The sequence below is a fragment of the Podarcis cretensis genome, assembly GCF_951804945.1.
Source record: "Podarcis cretensis genome assembly, chromosome: 17".
In the NCBI taxonomy this organism is placed as follows: Eukaryota; Metazoa; Chordata; class Lepidosauria; order Squamata; family Lacertidae; genus Podarcis; species Podarcis cretensis.
In genome coordinates, this window is record NC_137187.1 from 29,788,030 (window position 1) to 29,809,842 (window position 21,813).

The following is a 21,813-nucleotide window of genomic DNA, read 5'->3' on the forward strand; positions in this document are numbered from 1 at the left end:
GGAGCTTTTGATAAAGGGTGGTATATAAATTGATTGAAATAATGCGAATACTAATATAATAATGATGACACCTGGTTGGTTGGCAACAAATCTGCCTTAAGCTGTGCCCTGGGAGCATTTTGCCCGGTCTTCCTCTTCCTCCCTCACCTGCTTCCTGCTTTCCCATTCTTAACGGATCTGCCAACTGCCATGGAACATTCTGGACCCATAAATGCCATAGGGAGGAAACTCCCTTCTTGGACTTCAGCCCACCTGCTCTGAAGCATCTTCTGCCCACAGCAAAAAGGCCATTTTCGGTGTGACTCCAACTGCTTTTCCACGGTCCCGTGACTTCGAAACGCCTTGATCCACCTTGGCAAACATCTCCATCGTAAGAAAGGCTGCTTGTGCCAAGGGCATCGTTTTCAGGATAGCTCTGGTCCTTTTTCAACACTAACAAACTGCCCTTCCCAAAATCGAGAATTTCTAGCGCTGTAGGTTTAATTATGTGCTATTAGGGATAGCAGTGGCTGTTGTTGTTTTACTGGGAACGCTGTGCCTTCGAGAGAAAGGAAGAAATGGAGTTCCTCCTCTCGGGCAGATTAGTTCAAAAATGCCGTTGGGTATAAAGGAAAACTTCTGGCCGTGCAAAAACCTGTTGCGTTGTCTCGCAGCTCTTCCCACCTCCCCAAATCTGGAATCATTTATTATTTCCTTTTGTAGCAGAGTTCTGATTTTCCTCCCAGCTTCTCTCACTTTCTCTTCATCGCTCTCAGCACTTGGAGGCCTGGACATGGCCTTGGCTGGGCGGAGAGCAAGAGATGGGAGCGCGGCAGCTGTGTGTGTGTTTGTGTGTGTGTGCAAGGGGACGGGGAGTGTGTGTGTGTGTGCACACACATGCGCAAGTCTGTGCGCTGCCCCTTTTTCTCCGGAAAGCAGCTGCTGACTGCTCCTTTCCCTTTAAATAACGGCTCCCCAGTGCTCTGCATTTGCAGCTGGCAAGGGAAGTAAATCTTCTATTTCCTCCTGCGCTGATGTTTTTGCTGTTCTTTTTTTTTATTAAAAAAAAAAAAACCTCCAGGCTTGCAATTTCCAGGTTTCCTTTGCATGGACTTTGCTCTGTTTTCCCTCCCGTGTGGATCTCATCATGTCCCCGCATGGCGATCTCTTTCTCCCCTGGATGAATCCAGTTGCCTTCCATGAGTTTCATTCTCATTGCTCAGATACCTCCTCCCTCTCTCTCTCTTCCTCTCTTGGCTGAGTCTGAGTCTCTTTCTTGCTTCACAAATTCAGTTTTTTGCTGGTGTTGGGTGCTGCAAGAGCTCCGTGAGGTTTTTCTGCTTCTCCTTCCTCCTGCCCCATAGGAAGGGCTGGTTCCTACCATTGAATATTCACATTTAGATGGTCTTGGGGATGTTCTGCGGCGGCAGTTGCTGCTCAGAGCGCCCCAGACAACACATCTCCTCTTCTTCTGAGCTCCTTGCGTCTGTTTCCGGGTTATGGAGAGCAGAGGGCCTTCTTGGTGGTGGCACCCGCCCTGTGGAATGCCCTCCCACCAGATGTCAAGGAAATAAACAACTACCTGACTTTTAGAAGACATCTGAAGGCAGCCCTGTTTAGGGAAGTTTTTAATGTTTGATGATTTATTGTGCTTTTAATTCTGTTGGGAGCCGCCCAGAGCAGCTGGGGAAACCCAGCCGGATGGGTGGGGTATAATAATAATAATAATAATAATAATAATAATAATAATAATAGGAGTGGTCTTTGTGGTCCCTGCCATTTGCTTGGCTGCTGCCAAAGAACAGGAGATTATCGTAGAAGCACTTTTGGCCCAACACACCACGACAGGGCTCTCAAGAAGTCTTGGAGTTCAGCGAATGGCTTTTGAAGCTGCTCTAAGTTAGGTTCGGAATGAGAAAAGTCTAACAAGCTTGAATCGTAAAGGGACAGTTTCAGAAAAGATGGGTGCTGTATTGCGTACAACTCTCACCGTGTTCATTTGATGCCATCGGAGCTCCTTGAGTCTCCAGTTTTCTTGGTCTTTTTAGCATTGTGTTTTAGATGTTGACCTAGGGTTGCAATATTTCAAACAGTGAAAAAACATGGACAGTAAAGTTGTTGAGCTTCGGGGGCAAAATCGCTTTAAAAATGCCACTTTGGAGCTATTTTTATGGGAAAACTGCACTGCTGACATGGGCTGCTCTTTAAAAATGCCGCTTTTGAGCTATTTTTATGTGAAAACTGCACTGCTGACATGGGCTGCCATATGTCCGGATTTTCCCAATTCCCACCTGGACTCTGCTGCCCACCTCTGTTCCCGGTATGTCTGGGAAAATCCAGACATATGGCAGCCCCAGTTGACCTGATTTTAATGCTATTTTGTGTGTGTACGTCTAGAGACCCATTTTTATGAAATGATGGAGCACTCCAGAAACGTATGCATGTTTTTCATCTGTTTACAGCCCATTGATGGTTTGCACGAGAAAGGAATGGTGGAAGACCTGCACAACAGCGCCATGAAGACAGCAAGCATGAGGCCCCCTCACCCTGGCATGGGGCCGCCCCAGAGCCCAAGGGATCAGCACAGCCAAGGTGGGTTTTCTATAGGGCTGGCGATATATTTGAGGTCGCTCTTAAGATCTGTGAAGCTGCTCGCTAATTTGGACAGGGTGCCTTGTGCCCTTGGTTGTCAGATTCTTGCTGGTTATTTTGGTGGTGCTTGTCTTTCTGCCTTTATTTATTTATAAAAGGCTTTTGAAGCTGTAATAAAGAGCTAAATAAACTTTCCCCCGGAGAGGCACTCCTTCCTAAAGGTTTAGGCTCAAAAAGAATTGCAAGGAAAGCAAGTTTAAGGGTACGTTCGTAACTCCAATTACGTAAACTTCGGAACATGGAAGTGTATTTCTGGGTTTTTGCCATGTGGGCAGAAGTGCTGTACCGCGCCGTGTGTGTGCGCAGAACAGGCACCTCGGATTGCGGATCTGGTCGGAGCTCCGGAACGGATCCTGTCCGCAACCAAAACTACCACTGTATTTTTTGCTTTTATTGGGTGTGTTTTCGTGTTTTGGAGGATCTGTATTTATTAGAAAATCAAGAAATAATTCACACGGTGGAACAAAACCACGTGAGCACTCTTTGTGGAATGGAAACTTAATGCAGCGAGATGAACCGTCCTGTCCATCTGTTTTTCCAAGGATATCCCTATCTCTAAATATGAAATCGCCCTTGTCACCCAGTCCAACTCTGGCTCTGTCATTCTCTGGTAGCAGAAGCTTCTCTCCAACTTTCTTGCTAACCGGCCAAGTCTCTCCCTCTTTGCCTTTGGTAAAGGGTAAAGGGACCCCTGACCATTAGGTCCAATCGTGACTGACTCTGGGGTTGCGGCGCTCATCTCGCTTTATTGGCCGAGGGAGCCGGCATACAGCTTCCAGGTCATGTGGCCAGCATGACTAAGCCACTTCTGGCGAACCAGAGCAGCGCACGGAAACACAGTTTACCTTCCTGCCAGAGTGGTACCTATCTATCTACTTGCACTTTGATGTGCTTTCGAACTGCTAGGTTGGCAGGAGCAGGGACCGAGCAACGGGAGCTCACCCCGTCGCGGGGATTTGAACCGCCGACCTTCTGATCGGCAAGTCCTAGGCTCTGTGGTTTAACCCACAGCACCACCTGTGTCCCATCTTTGCCTTTGGAGCCTGTCCCAATTGCCACAAGAGGGCCTGGTAGCACTTTTCCTTGTGATTTTTCTGGATTCACGATGCCTCTTTAGTTGCAGCCTCAGCTGTTCCAACCAAAACATAGTCAACTAATTTCCCCCCATGCCTGTCCTGCCATGGTGAGCCCTGACAGGGGCTCCTATACCTTCCGCCTTTGTTTTGGGTTTGGATAAGATCCCAGAAGGGCAAATATCTGGGCTGGAGAACGAAGGCAGAGCCCCATGTTTGCATGCAGAGAAAGCAGACAGAAAGCATGGCTTGCCTGCAGAAGGTCGCAGGTTCAAATCCCAGCATATCTGGCTAGGGTTGGGAAAGACCATGTCTCAAGTCCTGGCCAGCTGCTGCCAGCCAGTGCAGACAATACTCAGCTGTAGGTGGGCCTGTGATCTGGACTGGAAAAGGCAGCTTTCTATATAATATCAGACTGATGACCTATCCAGACCAAAGCTTTGGCTGCCAGCATTTCTAGCCCTCCGGCAATGGCTTCCTAGGAAGGAACTCTCTGTTACGTCGATTAAATTCTTGCTTAGCTCATAGAATCAGAGGCTTGTAGAGCTGGAAAGGGACCACAGTGATCATCTAGTCCAGCCCCACCGCGATGCAGGGATTTTGGGTTGGATGAGTCTGTAGCATTGGAGTATGTTTGTGTTTATTCAGAGTTCATTGGAAAGGAACTATTATTATTATTATTAGAATTTATATACTGCCCTATACCCCGGGGGTCTCAGGGCGCTTCACAGAATAAAATCAAGATATAAAACCACAAAATACCTAATAAAAATAACAACGCCATAACCCCCTCCAAAAGAGCCACATTTTAAAATGGCGTTGGATGTCAGTCAGCCCAAGGCCTGGTTAAAAAGGAATGTTGTTGCCTGGTGCCTAAAGGTGTATAATGAAGGCGCCAGGCGAACTTCCCTGGGGAGAGCATTCCACAGATGGGGAGCCACTGCAGAGAAGGCCCCGTTTTTGTGTGGGCTTCTCCTTGCATTCCCTTGGCTGACACATCCAGCCGCTTTTTTCCCGCTGCTTACGGAGGACAGGGCAGGCCTCGGAAAGGTCAAACGTTCTTGTCACGGCATATGCTGCGCAGCTAAGCTCTGAGAACAGAAGGTAAGCATAAAATACGGTTAATCTCTGGCAGTTTCTGAAAACAAATGAGCAGCGGCAGAAGCACATCGTTTGGGGGTCCCTTCCCCGAGGAATTCACGGTTGAAACCGAGCGCTTGGGATGGTTTCGGTATTTAGATAAGGCTTGCAAACACTCTGCAATTTAAATAGTTGCCTGGCATTCCAGAAGCTCAGCTGAACAGAAAGGGAGTTACTTATTTCGGAACCCTATTATGCCGCCAAACTGCAGGCTGCTTCCCCATGTCCCCTTTTGAAAACACGAACATTGCAATCAGAGGGATATTTATATATCCTCCTCCTATTGATGCTGGGCTGCCTGCTTTTTGTTCTGTTCCTATTAAAAAGGAAAATGCGGCGGGCTTTAGAAGGAGTTGCATTCATTTGAGCGCCAAGCCCAGCACCCAGCTGCCTGAGTAAACAACGTGTATTCACGCTTCGAGACGGTTACAGCGTAAAACCTCGTTCTGGCCTGACATATCGTTGCATGCTTACGTTGCAAAAGCTTTCCCCCAGGTTGTGTCCTGGGCGGGGGCTCCTGTTACTTAGGGCCTGGAATAGTATTGTGAAAGTGGAGAACAGTGTGGCGCGATAGATACATAGATAGCCAGGCTAGCCCAGTAAATTTGGGGACATCTAAACATCCCCTTACGGGACGCGGGTGGCGCTGTGGGTTAAACCACAGAGCCTAGGACTTGCCGATCAGAAGGTTGGCGGTTCGAATCCCCGCGACGGGGTGAGCTCCCGTTGCTCGGTCCCTGCTCCTGCCAACCTAGCAGTTTGAAAGCACGTCAAAGTGCAAGTAGATAAATAGGTACCGCTCTGGCGGATAGGTAAACGGCATTTCCGTGCGCTGCTCTGGTGCGCCAGAAGTGGCTTAGTCATGCTGGCCACATGACCCGGAAGCTGTACACCGGCTCCCTCGGCCAGTAAAGCGAGATGAGCACCGCAACCCCAGAGACAGTCACGACTGGACCTAATGGTCAGCGGTCCCTTTACCTTTAAACATCCCCTTACATTTGGGGCAGGGGCTAAATGTGGCCGTCCAATCTTTTTTGTCTGGCCCCCAAGACACTCCCCAAACCGCACCTCTGCCAGACCATATACTGCACTATGTTTGAGTGTTTTTGCCTGTCTCCTTTGATTCTGATGGTGCACCTTGTTTCTCTGAACTGAGCATGGGACATGCGTTTGAGCATGTCTAGACAACAGCCCCGTTCCGGAAGTCTGTTCCAAAACCAAAGCGTTCCAAAACCAAGGCACGCCTTCCCATAGGAAGTCATGCAGAATGGATTAATCCGTTCCAGACTTCTGAAAACAACCCCAAAACAGCAATTCAACATGAATTTTACTCTCTAACGAGACCATTGATCCATAAAATGAAAGCAATAATCAAGGTACTGTTCTATAAAATAAATAAGACAGTATTGTAGATGACGAGAATTAACATTAATTTATTTTCTTACTTACTCTGATGATAGTCATTGTTTGGATGGGGGGCTTTTATCCATTTTTGCAGTCACACAGTCAGTCAGCTGAACTGGGTTCCTCACAGTCACAAAAACAAATGAACCAAAAAAGCATTAAAAAAAATCAAAATAAAAAAAGATAGCAAAACCAAAAGCGCCAAATACAGTGGTCCTCGAACTTAATCCGTTCCGGAAGTCCATTTGACTTCTGAAATGCTCGAAAACCAAGGCGCAGCTTCTGATTGGTGCAGGTGCCCCGGAAGCAATTGCTGACAGCCACATCGGACATTCGGCTTCCGAAAAACGTTTGAAAACCGAAACACTTACTTCTGGGTTTTTGGCCTTTGGGAACCAAGGCATTTGAGAACCAAGGTACCACTGTACTTTAAGAATACGGAAGCAAGCATAGGAGACTCCGAGACTCCTGGGGTTTAAAACCTAGGACCTTTAGGTTGATGAGACTAAAACACTCTGCATATTACATCTTATTTGTTTTGTTTTATGTTGGTATCTGTGACTTGAATCTGTTGGAAATCAAGAACCTTCTTTGTACTGTGTGCATGCCCTGTGAACCCACAGAGCTGTGGGAAAGTGGAAACTCTGTCCTAATTGGTTTGCACACCATAATCATAAGTTTGCTCAACGACGCAGGTGCAGCTGATTTAGGTAGTATATCATAAATGTCTTACAGGCTCTTAAAATGGGAATACCCAATTGGTTTTTATTTTATATGCTTTTTGGGAAAGCTGACTTGGCAAAATACATTCATTGAAAGGTGGGCTATGAATCCTATAAATAGATGAAATATTGAAGTTAAAAAAATGCATAAGATCATGTTTACAAACAAAATAAACCCAGAGGCTCTCCTTCGTGGGATACTGGGTTCTGATATCGCAAAACGTATAAGGGAATTATTCCTATATGCGACAGCGGCTGCGAGAATTTTAATAGCATCAAATTGGAAAGGAGAAAAAATACCCTCAAAATTGGAGTGGCAACAAAAACTAATGGCGTACGCAGAACTGGCTAAGCTATCGGGAGGAATAAGAGACCACGCAGATCAAGTATTTTCAATAAACGGGGTTTATTTAAAAGTTACATGAAAGACTGCAACACTATAAAATCTGTGGCAGCCTTTGAATAGCGTCTGTTATACACCGAACAGGTTTAAGAAAGTACAATATCTTGGCTAAGCAATTATTTTAAACAGACACAAACAGTGAGCTAGATAAATAGGCATTTAAAGCTAGATGGAGTTGGCGGGAAGTCCGTGGAACTAGAAGAAGACTGTGATAAAGTGTAATGGATATTGACAATTCTTTGGTGTTTATCTGTTACGGATAATTTTGATTTTGTGGTTTTTTAAAAGTTTAATAAAGTTTTTTTTTTTTTTTTAAGAATCGTATAAATAAATAAATCCAGCTAGTTTACCAAAATGCTAGAGGGAAATACTGTGGCTGTAAGTGGCAAGTTACTCTTTGGCTTATTGTCTCTCCCCCCCCCCCCCCCGGTGATCGTTGTTTCCTAATTAAGCTGAGCCACTCTGCCGCAAGGAAAGCCTCTTAAATTTTTCAGGAAATGACTGCGCTAATTTTTCTTTCGCTTCTTCCAGGCTACATGTCTCCCCACCCATCGCCCTTGGGACCGGCCCCCGAGCATGTCTCCAGCCCCATGTCCGGAGGGGGTCCCACCCCGCCCCAAATGCCGCCAAGCCAGCCGGGACCCACGATGCCGGGAGACCCGCAAGCTATGAGCCAGCCCAGCCGGGGACCTTCGCCCTTCAGCCCGGTTCAGCTGCACCAACTCCGGGCGCAGATTCTGGCCTACAAGATGCTGGCTAGGGGTCAGCCGCTGCCCGAAAACCTCCAGCTTGCCGTCCAGGGGAAGAGGACTCTGCCCGGGATTCAGCAGCAACAGACTCTTTACAAGCCAACGGGTAAAACTGCCGGGCTCGATCGGCTTCCTCTACAGTCACCCTTGTGCAAGTCACCGTATTTTTCGCTCTATAAGATGCACTTTTCCCCTCCTAAAAGGTAAGGGGAAATGTGTGTGCGTCTTATGGAGTGAATGCAGGCTGCGCAGCTATCCCAGAAACCAGAACAGGAAGAGGGATTGCTGCTTTCACTGCGCAGCGATCCCTCTTGCTGCTCTGGCTTCTGAGATTCAGAATATTTTTTCTCTCTTCTCCTCCAAAAACTAGGTGCATCTTATGGTCCGGTGCATCTTACAGAGCGAAAAATACTGCAATTGAAACCAACAATGAATTTAACACAGTAGTTTATTGCACAAAACTCACATACATGTACGTTAGTAACGGATATTACCTCTGCTATTTTTAAGCAGCGTTTGAACACGGTTTGGCATGGAGTCTACTAGTTTCGAACAGTCCCTGTTGATTTTCAGATCCCTGTACCACACTTGAATCAGCGCTTGATTGAGCTTCTCCATAGTCATACAGTCTACAGCACGGAGGCGACTTTTGCATATAGCCTACAAATTCTCCATGGGATTGACATCTGGGGAATTCCCTGGCCAATCAAGGATCTGTATTTGCTGCTCTATCCTGAATTTCTTCCCCGCTTTCGATGTGTGACAGGGGCTAGGTCCTGCTTCAATATCTCAGGACCGTAAGGATACCTCTTTTCCAAATCTGGAATAACTCCCTTTCATAGAACCTAAAATATTGAGTACAGTGGTACCTCAGGTTAAGTACTTAATTCGTTCCGGAGGTCCGTTCTTAACCTGAAACTGTTCTGAACCTGAACCTCTTGGCCATTATGTGGCTATTTCAGACCTGCATTTTATAGTGTGCCAGAGGCCTCTGTTTTCTTTCCCTCCAGCTTAGCCATCAGGCTGACCCCACAAAATCTAACTGTGTGAGCATTTCATACATGCTCTCTACGATGGGTTTTGAGCTCTGTGTGTGCCTGTTGGGGTGTGTGACGGAATTCACTGCACCTCCTGACGGAGGTGCAAAAGCTACTGGAACCTGCTTTGGTGTGGCCCATTCTAATGGAAGGAAAATCGTCTTTTTGCAGTTTTTGCAGCACATGCCAATGCCCCCCTCCCAGCTGGACCAGGAGCTGCCTCAGGAATGCCAGCGCACACGGCTGCCATGGCCCCCAAAACCTGGCCAGAAGGTAAAAAAGAAAGAAAGATGTCGGCAGCTCTTTTATATCTAGAACATTGACATAACAGAGAAGAGAGAGTTGAGAAAAAGAATAATGTTGGGTTAGTCAGTCCTTTTCTTAAAAACTCACACAACTCCTTTGCTATACAGTGGTCCCTTGGTTCTCAAACTTAATCCGTTCCGGAAGTCCGTTCCAAAACCAAGGCGCGCTTTCCCATAGAAAGTCATGCAAAACGGATCGATCCATTCCAGACTTCTAAAAACAACCCCTAAAACAGCTATTTAAGATGAATTTTACTAACGAGACCATGGATCCATTAAATGAAAGCAATAATCAATGTACTGCAATCAACCAATCAACCAGTACCTGAACTGGGTTCCACACAACCACGAAAACAAAACACAAAAAAAGAGCCTCAAAAACAAAAGCGCAAAATAAATAGCAGAAACAGACAGACCTCAGCGTAACACTCAAAATGGAAGTGTGTCACTCAAAACAGAGCACGTTTGGCTTCCGAAAAAAGTTTGCAAACTGGAACACTTACTTCCTGGTTTGCAGTGTTTGGGTTCCAAGTTGTTTGAGTACCAAGGCATTTGAGAACCAAGGTACCAGTGTACAGCAAATTAAATATTATTGGACTGTAATGATTTTTATTGACATTGGACTGTTGGGACAATTCCATTAAGTAGTTTGAAAAGCGCGATGTTTTCCTTGGTGAACGATAGAAATGAGAATGAAGATTGGTAATGTGAGGTAACTGATAAACATGAGAAATTGCGGCGAGTTTTGTTTTGACGTTTCCTGGAAAAGGCAATCTTTTATTGATAAAAGGATGGGAACAGGGATGGAATTTCATGGAGAGTTGAGGCATTCAATTAGCTTCTCAGGCATATTAGTAAACAGCAACATCATCTGGTCTTTACCCCTGACCTTATATGTTGAGAATTACTGGTAAATGCCAACATTTTCATTTATCATAACAGACACACCTGTACTACCCCAAATGCAACCAAGTTCACTGCTTTATTGATGCATTCTGTTTTTTTGTTTAGACGTAGCTTTGGTTTCTCTCATCTCTGCATACAGGGCTGTGTGCATATTGCAGCACTGGTGTCCATGCTCCTAATAGGAATTAACGTAGGATATCACAGGACCACAAAAGCAAACCCGTCCCGGTGGGCACATAACATGGACTTTTATAATTAATGAATGCAAAATAAAGCCCACAAACTATTTTAGAACTTTCAAACTCTAGAGATTAATCCTGATTTTTTTAAAAAAGCCAAATAAGTCTTAGGGCTGGTTTAGAGATTATCACCAAACCAGGATCTGGTATGAGGCTTCCTTCTCCTCACATACTTTGATTTCCTGAGTTGGGTAGACCACGGTGTGCTGTTGCATGTTCCAAAACCAAAGTGCTGTTCCAAACCAAAGTGCTGTTCCAAAAGAAAACCGCAAGTAACGCTTTAAAGCGGTTTACCAGTTCTGGTCTGCAATCATAGTTAGCCAGTTTGGATGCGATGGGGCTGCCCAGGGGGAGAAGAGAGTGTGCCAACCCAGGCCGGCGTTGGCCTGTTACATGTGAACCATCCCTCAGGGTTATGAAAAGAGGGTTACATATCATCTGCTCACATGACTGGGCAAAATTTGCTTTATAATGGAATATTTCATGTGTCAGGAATTGGATTGTGGTACACCTAGATTCAGCCAGTTGTTAATATCCGATGTTTCCTCCCTTTATGGTCCTGATTTATGGGCTGCTACTAAAATGAAGCTGTATTTTAATTAACTGTTTGTTTGTTGATGTTGTTTTTCTATTACGTTTTATTGTAATTTATATTACAATAAATTACCCCGTGGCCGGGGAGGGCGGGATATAAATAACATTTTATTATTATTATTATTAGTAGTAGTAGTAGTAGTAATAATGCTTCTGTTGGTATACATGGAAGCGAGTGTGGAGAAGTGTCATTGTTTGACATACAGTCATACCTTGAAAGTTGAATGGAATCCACTCCGGAAGTCCGTTCGACTTCCAAAACGTTCAGAAACCAAAGCACAGCTTCTCATTGGCTGCAGGAAGCTCCTGCAGCCAATCGGAAGCCCCGTCGGACATTCGGCTTCCAAAACAAAGTTCAAAAAGTGGAACAGTCACTTCCGGGTTTCGATCGATCTGGAGCCAAGGCGTTCAAGATCCAAGGTACGCCTGTATTTCATTCCTTCTCCTTACCAGGTGTATCTGACTGCTGAAGTGTCCTTGATCCTATTGTGTTGACCTTATCCAAAAGGATAGATAACATTTTGTTTAGCTCCTTTTGGTCCAGGTTTATGAATATCTGTGCCGAATTATTTTCCAGGGCAAGGGCCAGAGATGAACGTTCCCAGCACCCCTCAGAAGCTCCCTGTCCCGTCCCCCAGTGGAAGACCTTCTCCAGCGCCCGCCCCTGCCCAGCCAGCGGCCGTCATGCCAGGCCCTTCGGTTCCTCCGCCCGCGGCCAGCCAGCCTTCGCCCATCGTCCAGCTGCAGCAGAAACAGAACCGCATCAGCCCCATCCAAAAGCCCCAAGGGCTGGACCCTGTGGAAATCCTCCAAGAGCGGGAATATAGGTAAGAACCAGGCGGAGAGGCAGGTGTTTTCAGTACGTTTTGTGATTTATTTTTTAAAAAGAAATACTTAGCAATTGCTGTATGACAGGGTTGTCTTTGTCCATGGAGTTTTCTTGGCAGGGATACTGGAGTGGCTTGCCGGTTCCTGCTCCAGGTGGATCATGTTTGGTCTAAACTCTCCACTATGACCTGTCCATCTTGGATGGCCCTGCACGGCATAGCTCATAGCTTCTCTGAGTTATTCAAGCCCCTTCGCCACGGCAAGGCAGTGATCCATGAAGGATCATAAAAAGAGACATCACCTTGCCAACAAAGGTCCGTATAGTTCAAGCTATGGTTTTCCCAGTAGCGATGTATGGAAGGGAGAGCTGGACCATAAAGAAGGCTGATCGCCGAAGAATTGATGCTTTTGAATTCTGGTGCTGGAGGAGACTCTTGAGAGTCCCATGGACTGCAATTAGATCAAACCTATTTATTCTTAAGGAAATCAGCCCTGAGTGCTCACTGGAAGGACAGATCCTGAAGCTGAGACTCCAATACTTTGGCCACCTCATGAGAAGAGAAGACTCCCTGGAAAAGACCCTGATGTTGGGAAAGATGGAGGGCACAAGGAGAAGGAGACGACAGAGGATGAGATGACTGGACAGTGTTCTCGAAGCTACCAGCATGAATTTGACCAAACTGCGGGAGGCGGTGGAAGACAGGAGTGCCTGGCGTGCTCTGGTCCATGGGGTCACGAAGAGGCGGACACAAGTAAACGACGAAACAACAACAAGTATGACAGGGACGTCCAACTCCCAATAAAAAACTGGCAGTGATCTACCCATTGTTGTTGTATGGACGAAAGTTGTTGAGCTTTTTTGGGAAAGGCAAAGTGGTTGGGCTTTTTTAAGTAAGCCACAGTTGTTTTTCCCCCCTTTTTTTGGGGGGGGGGAGGACATCACTGAGGGACCGAAGATCTAGCAGGAACACCCCGTGATCTACCAGTAGATCACGATCTACCTGTTGGACATGTCTGCTGTATGAAAACAACATCACACTCATGGTGTGTAACTTTGGGGAAGGGTGGCGACTTGTCCCGGAAATTGTGTGGTGTCGCCCAAATAGGCACCAGCTGACTTGAGGGAGAGGATGACGAGGCTTGTGCGTTTTCCGAGAGTTGTGTAGAAGGTGTTTTTTCACCTCTGCAGAGCCATTTGCCAGAATTTCTACTGCACCCAGTGGACAGAGGGAAAACTACAAAGGAACATGTGTCTCCTTCTGGAAGATTCTTTGGACATAGAGGAAGGGCACCTCCGCTCCCTTGAGGCTGGTGGTGGTTCCAGTTGATGCAAATTTCCCTCATGAACTGCACTCCTAGCCCCAGGTTTGGTTCCAATACCTCGGGATGCGAATGGGATCCATTCCAGAGCCCCATTTGCATCCTGAATAGAATGTAAGACACAATGGCGCATCTGCGTGTGCACGGGTCGCGTTTTGCTGCTTCCGCGCATGCGCGTGATGCCATTTTGAGCTGTTTGCGCATGCATGAACGGCAAAACCCGGAAGTAACGCGCTCCGTTACTTCCGTGTTGCCGCGGAGTGCAACCCAAAAGTGCTCAACCTGAAGCACATTCAACTCGAGGTATGACTGTACCTCATTTGTTTCTGTCAGAGCCCTATAATACATCACCAAACCAAACCAAGCTCACCTACCAGCTGTGTCTTGTGTTCTGCTGGCTCGGGGCAGCTCTCCTTTCCTCCAGTCCAAGACAGATAAAAAGCCAAAACTATGCGTGAGGAGATAATCCTTGTCTGTGCTGTGAACCCGACCAGAAGTAGCGTCAGAAATCGAGATGTAAAATCTAGGAGCCAAACTGCACCTTAAATCTAGGCTCTGGTCACCTCGACAATATCACAAAGCAAATGGTCAGTGGGGCGCAGCGGGGCGCCAGAAGAGGCAGGTCTTTGGGTGCCCCGCAGATCAGCTGACTGGCGCGACATCGCAGCCACGCCAAACCTGGTCATACCCAGGATTGTGTTGCTGCAACACAGGTTCCTTGGCTCCCAGTATTATTTGGGATTTCATCAATCTCTGTTAAGAATTGGGGATCTCACATCACCACCTTCTCTGAGGCTACATCATGGCCTAGGACCCTCGTACCTACGGGACCGCCTCTCCTGTTATGCCCCACGGAGGACCTTAAGGTCTATAAATAGCAACACCCAAGAGGTCCCGGGCCCTAAGGAAGTTAGATTAGCCTCAACCAGAGCCAGGGCCTTCTCAACACTGGCTCCGGCCTGGTGGAACGCTCTGCCTCATGAGACCAGGGCCCTGCGGGATCTGATTTCTTTCCGCAGGGCCTGTAAGAGAGAGTTGTTCCACCTGGCCTTTGGCTTGGAATCAGTTTGATTCCCTCCCCCTCTTTCTTTTTCCTTTCTCCTCCTATGAAGAGATTGCACCTTAATGTTTTAATGTTGTATCTTAATCTTTTAAATTGTGTTTTAATCAACTTGTTTTTATTATTGGTTGTTATCCGCCCTGAGCCCGGTCTTGGCTGGGGAGGGCGGGGTATAAGTAAAAAAATATTATTATTATTACTACTACTACTACTACTACTACTACTTAAGAGAAACCTGCGTGTTCTGAGTGAAGGCAAAAGCCAGCTCCGGAAGCTGGCTGGAGAATGTTTTGTGCTAATGCTTTAAATTGTGAACCATCCTTAGATCTGCGAATGATGAAGAAGAAGTAGGGTCAGTGAAGTGCCATTGATGGTGCCTTCTGCCCTTAAAACTGTCTCTGAAAAGTTTCAGCTCATCCTGAAAAGAGTTTTTCTGATATTCGTCATAGTATGTCTATACTTGATGTCTCTCTTGAATTCTTTCTGCATAACAAGAGATTGCTCCAAAACACGATTATACCCTCCTTTGACCAACAAAGACAATAGTGAAACTCTTGTCTTTTGAAAAATCTCTACAAAACCTTTACATTTATGTCGAGAACAGCTCAGCTTATTTTGCTGTTTGAAACTGGGCCAGCGCAATAAATTCATGCCGTAATTCTTACAAAGCTCTCTTTAACACTTAGAAGAAAAATTAAGGGCTGCTTTAATCTTAATGAATAAGTCTTGTAAAACTAATAATGCACAGTGCAGTTTAGTGTCACTCCACTATGTGCAAAGCTTCTTTCCTTCTCAGAGCTCATAAAATTTTTTACGCTCGCTATTGTCCTGAAATTACGAGCACAGTGGATTATGTCGGGTGGATTCCTTTTATCATCTGACGAAAGTATCCCTGCCAGAAAGCTCTTTGCTACCCCAGAGTCCTCAGTCCTGCTGCATGGCCCCTGGTCCAAAAAAAACCTCACCGTCCTTCACGGCGACGCTTGTGACTGTTCTCCCTCGGTTCCAGGGGCTTCTGCCCTTTTGCAAGAAGATTGCATCTCCGGCTCCAGTTCGAAATTCGCTTTCTGCATGGATGAAGACAAATAACTGCACTGTGGAGTTTAATTAAACATATTTTGGACAGGGTTAGATTAAATCCCCTGAGCGTTTTGCAAATGGCAGCTTCAAGAAACTGCTTCCGTCTTTGGCCCTTCCTTATGATTGAATGACTTAAGAGCCTTCACTGTTTCCCTCTGAGTGCAAGGGCAGCCTTTTTAATCTGTTCCCAGGATTAGGCAGGGAGCATTATTTCAGCATTTGATGCATTGATTGTAGAATATGTGGCTGCCACAAAGCCTTTAAAAGTAGAGTGTTAATTACAATTCCTTACGCAGGGCATTCCTAATAGGAATTTATATTTTAAAAAACAGCCCCAAAAAGATTTTTCCTTTTAATTTATGTGAAAGCCATTTGGCTGTTGCATTGATTGATTGATTGATTGTTCAGTTATGAGACGTTTCGTTCAGTTTTAAGCAAAGCCAAGATAGATAGACGTGTGGGTTTCAGTTGATTTTCAGGTGTTGCTTTCTTCGTTTTACCTGCCAGGTAAGGCGGCCAGTCTTTATTAAGATAAAGGGGACAAAGTCACGGTGACATTCTTCCCTAGATCAAATTCCCCTCCTGCCCAAAATCTGTTGATCAGTTTGCCGGGGATCCCGTTTGTTCAGAATTTCTGGGGCCCGTCCTGCTTCCCTCCCCAGGTCCCCCTGGCTTCTGCTGGCGCTTGGCTCTGTTCCCTGGCCTGAAAGCAGGAGGAGGGTCCTCAGCAACGTTAAGACCCACTTGGCTCTCGGAAGCGCTGCCTCTTTCAGCCTCCCTGTCTGGTGCCAGACTAACACCGCTCTTAACGTTGCGCTTAGTTAACAACTTTTCATCCCTGGGCTGCCAACTCCTCTATTAACACCATTAGCATTAATTCTTCCCTCTTTGCACTGCGATAAAGAGATTTAACGACACACAAGGGGGTGAGTTTATTGGTATTTGAATGGCATGCCGGTGAATCGCCATGATTGGCAGCTGACATTCTTCTGACAAAAAATAAATTTAAAAGGGTGTGTATTTGTGTGTCCACACTGTGGGATGCTACCCACCCCCCTTCTTTCCACGTGGACTTAAAAACCATTGCAAAAATTTTCTGTGGGTGAAATTGAGGCTGCTTTGAAATGGAGCCCAGGTTGGCTGGAATCTAAATCCTTTTCTCTCTCGTTTTGAGCCCTGCTTATGCCTCAAATGTCTTCCTCAACAGTGTGAGGAAACTCTTGGCCTTTTGGAAAATTTCAGAGGATTTTCTCTGTTCATTTCTTACCTTAAGCCTAACAGACACATAATGTGCAGTTCAAAGGCTTTTCAGATAAATGGGTAATTCTCCAGTGATTCGTAGTCTAATTATTTTAGATATAAATAACAGCGTTTGAAAGTGCTGCGTCTTTCAAGAGTGTACGTACTTGCATTTCATTAGCGGTAACAACAGTGGAGCCCCCAATCCTACACGTGTTTGCAGAGAGTAAAGTCCCGCGAGATGCGGTTGGATTTATTCGCAAGTAACGGAGGATGGGATCGCAGATCTAGCAAGGTCAAGAGAATGTGAAATGCACCTGCAATGGGCAAATTAATCTCCTTCTCTTCTAATCCCCTGTCCTGTGTCCTTCCCTGTTTAGACTTCAGGCACGGATTGCTCACAGAATTCAGGAATTGGAAAACTTGCCTGGCTCTTTGCCCCCAGACCTGCGAACTAAAGCCACGGTGGAGCTGAAGGCACTCAGGCTGCTGAATTTCCAGCGCCAGGTAACAAATTTCCCTGAAAGGAAGCTTTTTTGGTTGTACAGTCGTACCTTCGATCCCAAACGCCTTGCGACTCAAACGTTTTGGCTCCAGAATGCTGCAGACCCGGAAGTGAGTGTTCTGCTTTGCGAACGTTCTTTGGAACCCAAATGTCTGACGTGTTCCTGCAGCCAATCGGAAGCCGCACCTCAGTTTCCGAATGCTTTGGAAGTCAAACGGACTTCCGGAATGGATTCCATTCAACTTCTGTGGTACCACTGTAGTTGACAAATACAGTAGTACCTTGGTTCTCAAACTTTTATCTGTTCCAGAAGTCCGTTCCAAAACCAAGGGGCACTTTCCCAATGCAAAATGGATTAATCTGTTCCAGACTTTTAAAGACAGCCCCTAAAACAGAAATTTAACATGAATTTCACTCTCTAACGAGACCATTGATCCATAAAATGAAAGCGATAAACAATGTACTGCAGTCACACAATCAGTAGCTGAACTGGGTTCCACACAGTCGCAAACACGCAAAATATATAGCAAAAACACTCAGTGTAACACTCAAAACGGAAGTGTGATGCTCAAGTCGGAAGTGTAACACTCAAAATGGAGCACAATCGGCTTCAGAAAAAAGTTCGCAAACCGGAACACTGACTTCCAGTTGAGAAGGGGATTGAGAACTTTAAGATTCCTTTCGGATGGATTGAGAAGGACGCTTTCAGGAAGGGGACAGTTGGCGGTGGGAGGTGCCTGCAAGAAAAGGAGGGTGGGAAGAATTTCTCAGGGGGGAAATGGGGGCACCCTGGTGAGAGCAAGGGGTCTGCCTTTCTATGTGTGGATAAATGAGAAGATAGGTAAAGGGACCCCTGACCGTTAGGTCCAGTCGTGACTGACTCTGGGGTTGCGGCGCTCATCTTGCTTTACTGTCCGAGGGAGCCAGCGTACAGCTTCCGGGTCATGTGGCCAGCATGACTAAGCCGCTTCTGGCAAACCAGAGCAGTGCACGGAAATGCCGTTTACCTTCTCGCCGGAGCGGTACCTATTTATCTACTTGCACTTGACATGCTTTTGAACTGCTAGGTTGGCAGGAGCAGGGACCGAGCAACGGGAGCTCACCCCGTCATGGGGATTCGAACTGCCGACCTACCGATCGGCAATCCCTAGGCTCTGTGGTTTAACCCACAGTGCCACCCGTGTCCCTAATGAGAAGATATATACAGCACAAATGTCTTTATAGTTACTGTTTTTCTGTTCTTTTCCCCTCTTTTTCTATTCTATAGTGTTTTGCATTTTCCTACCAATGAGTTTGAATGTAGATGTTTAACACGTCAAAAAACTTTTAATAAGATTGTTATGTTAGAGAAGGTGATGGAAAAATTAATAGTAGTCTGGAGCAGCACTGGGGGTGGGGAGGGTGGTGTCGATGAGGAGATCATGCTACTAGCCTCCCTGTGAGTACATGGGAATTAAGTTTAATTTGCCCCAAGTGCATTGTTATCAGTAATAATTAACCACCGTCAAGTTGTTATTGTGCTTTCTGTAGCACTCAAGATCCCTAATCTTAATTGCTATCTGATGCCCACCCAGCCCCAACTAGGCTAGTCTTTGGATGAATGACTTTTCCATCTTTAGATCATCGAATGAGCGATAGCTGAAAAGAGATTTGAACCTAGAAATTCTGCTTCCAAAATCAATCTTCTGCCTGCTGTGCTCTGCCGACATCCTGCTAGATTCTAGATGCTAACTCTTCTTTATAAGAATCATTTCAGTTGACTTTTCCTTCTTGCAGAACAGCATGACGACAACAGCATAGCAGTGCAATAATGAAAAAGTGAGAATAAAAGTCATATGTAAAGTCTTTGAAAGCAAAGTGTTTTCGGAGTGCGTTGCTATCTCGTATATAAATCCCGGAGCGGAGTGAATGATTCCTTTTTTAAATTAATTACTAGTCTGACAATTTCTCAGATTCTAACTATATTGGTGAACTTGACCAAGAAAACAGGGATCTGGCATTTGAGGAATCCAGCCAGATTTAGACGTACTACCAAAAAAAGCTTATAGGTGAAAGGAAATATGCAGAAATGGCAAAACTTGCCAGAAGAATAAGAAATCAAGATAACAAACTTTTAATAAAATAATGGAAAGGGTTTATTGAATATTTACAGATAAACTAAACAGATAAAAATGTTGGCAGGATTATTGTAATAACCTGCGGTTTCATAAGAGTGTATATTTAAATAAGATGAATAAATGAGCAAATTAAGCTAATTTGGATATGCAGAGGATATTAAAAACAAAGTCAAGGAACCGCAGAAAGAGGGGGAAGGAAGCTAAGTTTTGAAATGTCAGAATGGTGGTGAAATCAGTGAAATGTGTGAATCTGAAAAGTATGAATAAAATTTTTTTTTAAAAAAAGGGAAGGGAAGGAGACAGTTCTTTAAAAAACGAGTTTTACTGGTGAAGATGATTTGCTGCTAAGTCTGTCCTTCTGGCTCCCAGCTCAGGCAAGAGGTGGTGGCTTGCATGCGCCGCGACACGACGCTGGAGACGGCGCTGAACTCGAAGGCCTACAAACGCAGCAAGCGCCAAACCTTGCGGGAAGCGCGGATGACGGAGAAGCTGGAGAAGCAGCAGAAGATCGAACAGGAGCGGAAACGGAGGCAGAAGCACCAGGTATCTGCATGCTCCAGGACGGTTCTGCTTGTCTGTTGCAGGAATAGCCGCCAGCGCCCCCTCCAAATATAACTGGACTCCAACTCCCATCAACAGCACAGCCAAGGTCGGGGGTTTGGAGCTGTAATGCAGTGAGCTGCTTGTCTTGCTGCGTACACACTTGTGCAAATTAATTGAAACAAGCAATTAATAATAATAATAATAATAATTTTTATTTATACTCCGCCCTTCCAAGCCAAGTCCGGGCACAGGGCGGCTAACAAGCAATAATAAAAACAAATTGAATGAATACAACTTAAAAGCAAGATTAAAATATAACATTAAAATATTGAAACATTAAAATATTAAAATGCAGCCTCATCACAGGAGGAGAAGGAAAAAGAAAGAGGGGGAGGGAATCAAATTGGCTCCAAGCCAAAGGCCAGGCGGAACAACTCTGTCTTACAGGCCCTGCGGAAAGAAATCAGATCCTGCAGGGCCCTGGTCTCATGAGGCAGAGCGTTCCACCAGGCTGGAGCCAGTGTTGAAAAGGCCCTGGCTCTGGTTGAAGCTAATCTTAACTTCTTTAGGGCCCAGGACCACTAGGGTGTTGCTATTTATGGACCTTAAGGTCCTCCGTGGGCATACCGGGAGAGTCGGTCCCGTAGGTAGAAGGGTCCTAGGCCGTGAAGGGCTTTAAAGGTCAAAACCAGCACCTTCAATCTGATCCTGTACTCTACCGGGAGCCAGTGCAGCTGGAAAAGCACTGGGTGAATATGCTCCCATGGCAGAGACCCCGTGAGGAGCCTCGCTGCTGCATTCTGCACCTGTTGGAGTTTCTGGGACAGCTTCAAGGGAAGCCCCGCGTAGAGCGAATTACAGTAGTCAAGCCTGGAGGTGACCGTCGCATGGGTCACTGTGGCCAGGTCAGGGTGGGAAAGGTAAGGGACCAACTGCTTTATTGTACAAAACTCATGTATACATGTACAAAACTCATGTATATGTACGTTAGTAACAGGTACGCCCTCCGCTGTTTTTAAGCAGCGTTTGAACACGGTTTGGCATGGAGTCTACTAGTTTCGAACGGTCCCTGTTGATTTTCGGATCCCTGTACCACACTTGAATCAGCGTCTGATTGAGCTTCTCCATAGTCTTACAGTCTACAGCATGGAGGCGACTTTTGCATATAGCCTACAAATTCTCCATGGGACTGACATCTGGGGAATTCCCTGGCCAATCAAGTACAGTGGTACCTCAGGTTAAGTACTTAATTTGTTCCGGAGGTCCGTTCTTAACCTGAAACTGTTCTTAACCTGAAGCATCACTTTCGCTAATGGGGCCTCCCGCTGCCGTCGTGCCGCCGGAGCACGATTTCTGTTCTCATCCTGAAGCAAAGTTCTTAACCTGAAGCACTATTTCTGGGTTAGCGGAGTCTGTAACTTGAAGCGTATATAACCTGAGGTACCACTGTACCTGTATTTGCTGCTCTGTCCTGAATTTCTTCCCCGCTTTCGATGTGTGACAGGGGGCTAGGTCCTGCTACAATATCCCAGCACCGTCAGGATACCTCTTTTCCAACTCTGGAATAACTCCCTTTCATAGAACCTAAAATATTGAGTACAGTGGTACCTCGGGTTAAGTACTTAATTCATTCCGGAAGTCCGTTTTTAACCTGAAACTGTTCTTAACCTGAAGCACCACTTTCGCTAATGGGGCCTCCCGCTGCCGCCGTGCCCCCGGAGCACGATTTCTGTTCTCATCCTGAAGCAAAGTTCTGAACCTGAGGTAATATTTCTGGGTTGGCGGAGTCAGTAACCTGAAGCATATATAACCCGAGGTACCACTGTACAGGATTATGAGTAAGATAGAAAACATGCTTTGTTTCAGTTAATTTGCTCAAGGGTGTACAATTAATCTGGGAATTGATGTTGCTTCCAGG

At 45.9% G+C, this 21,813-nt stretch overlaps 1 protein-coding gene across 4 annotated transcripts in view; it reads left to right on the forward strand.

Annotated features, from left to right (window-relative positions):
• Positions 1-21,813, forward strand: part of SMARCA2 (SWI/SNF related BAF chromatin remodeling complex subunit ATPase 2) — a 139,134-nt gene that overhangs the window by 16,624 nt on the left and 100,697 nt on the right. Inside the window, exons 1-7 of one of the 4 annotated variants that reach the window (XM_079959125.1) lie at positions 203-296; positions 2,442-2,571; positions 7,905-8,228; positions 9,331-9,432; positions 11,781-12,030; positions 17,111-17,237; positions 19,722-19,895. In XM_079959125.1, the coding sequence (XP_079815251.1) occupies positions 2,469-2,571; positions 7,905-8,228; positions 9,331-9,432; positions 11,781-12,030; positions 17,111-17,237; positions 19,722-19,895 (1,080 nt within the window). In that variant the 5' untranslated portion in view covers positions 203-296; positions 2,442-2,468. Of the gene's footprint in view, positions 1-202; positions 371-2,441; positions 2,572-7,904; positions 8,229-9,330; positions 9,433-11,780; positions 12,031-17,110; positions 17,238-19,721; positions 19,896-21,813 lie in introns of those variants that run through there. The other 3 variants (XM_079959124.1, XM_079959122.1, XM_079959123.1) reach the window with 3 other exon arrangements.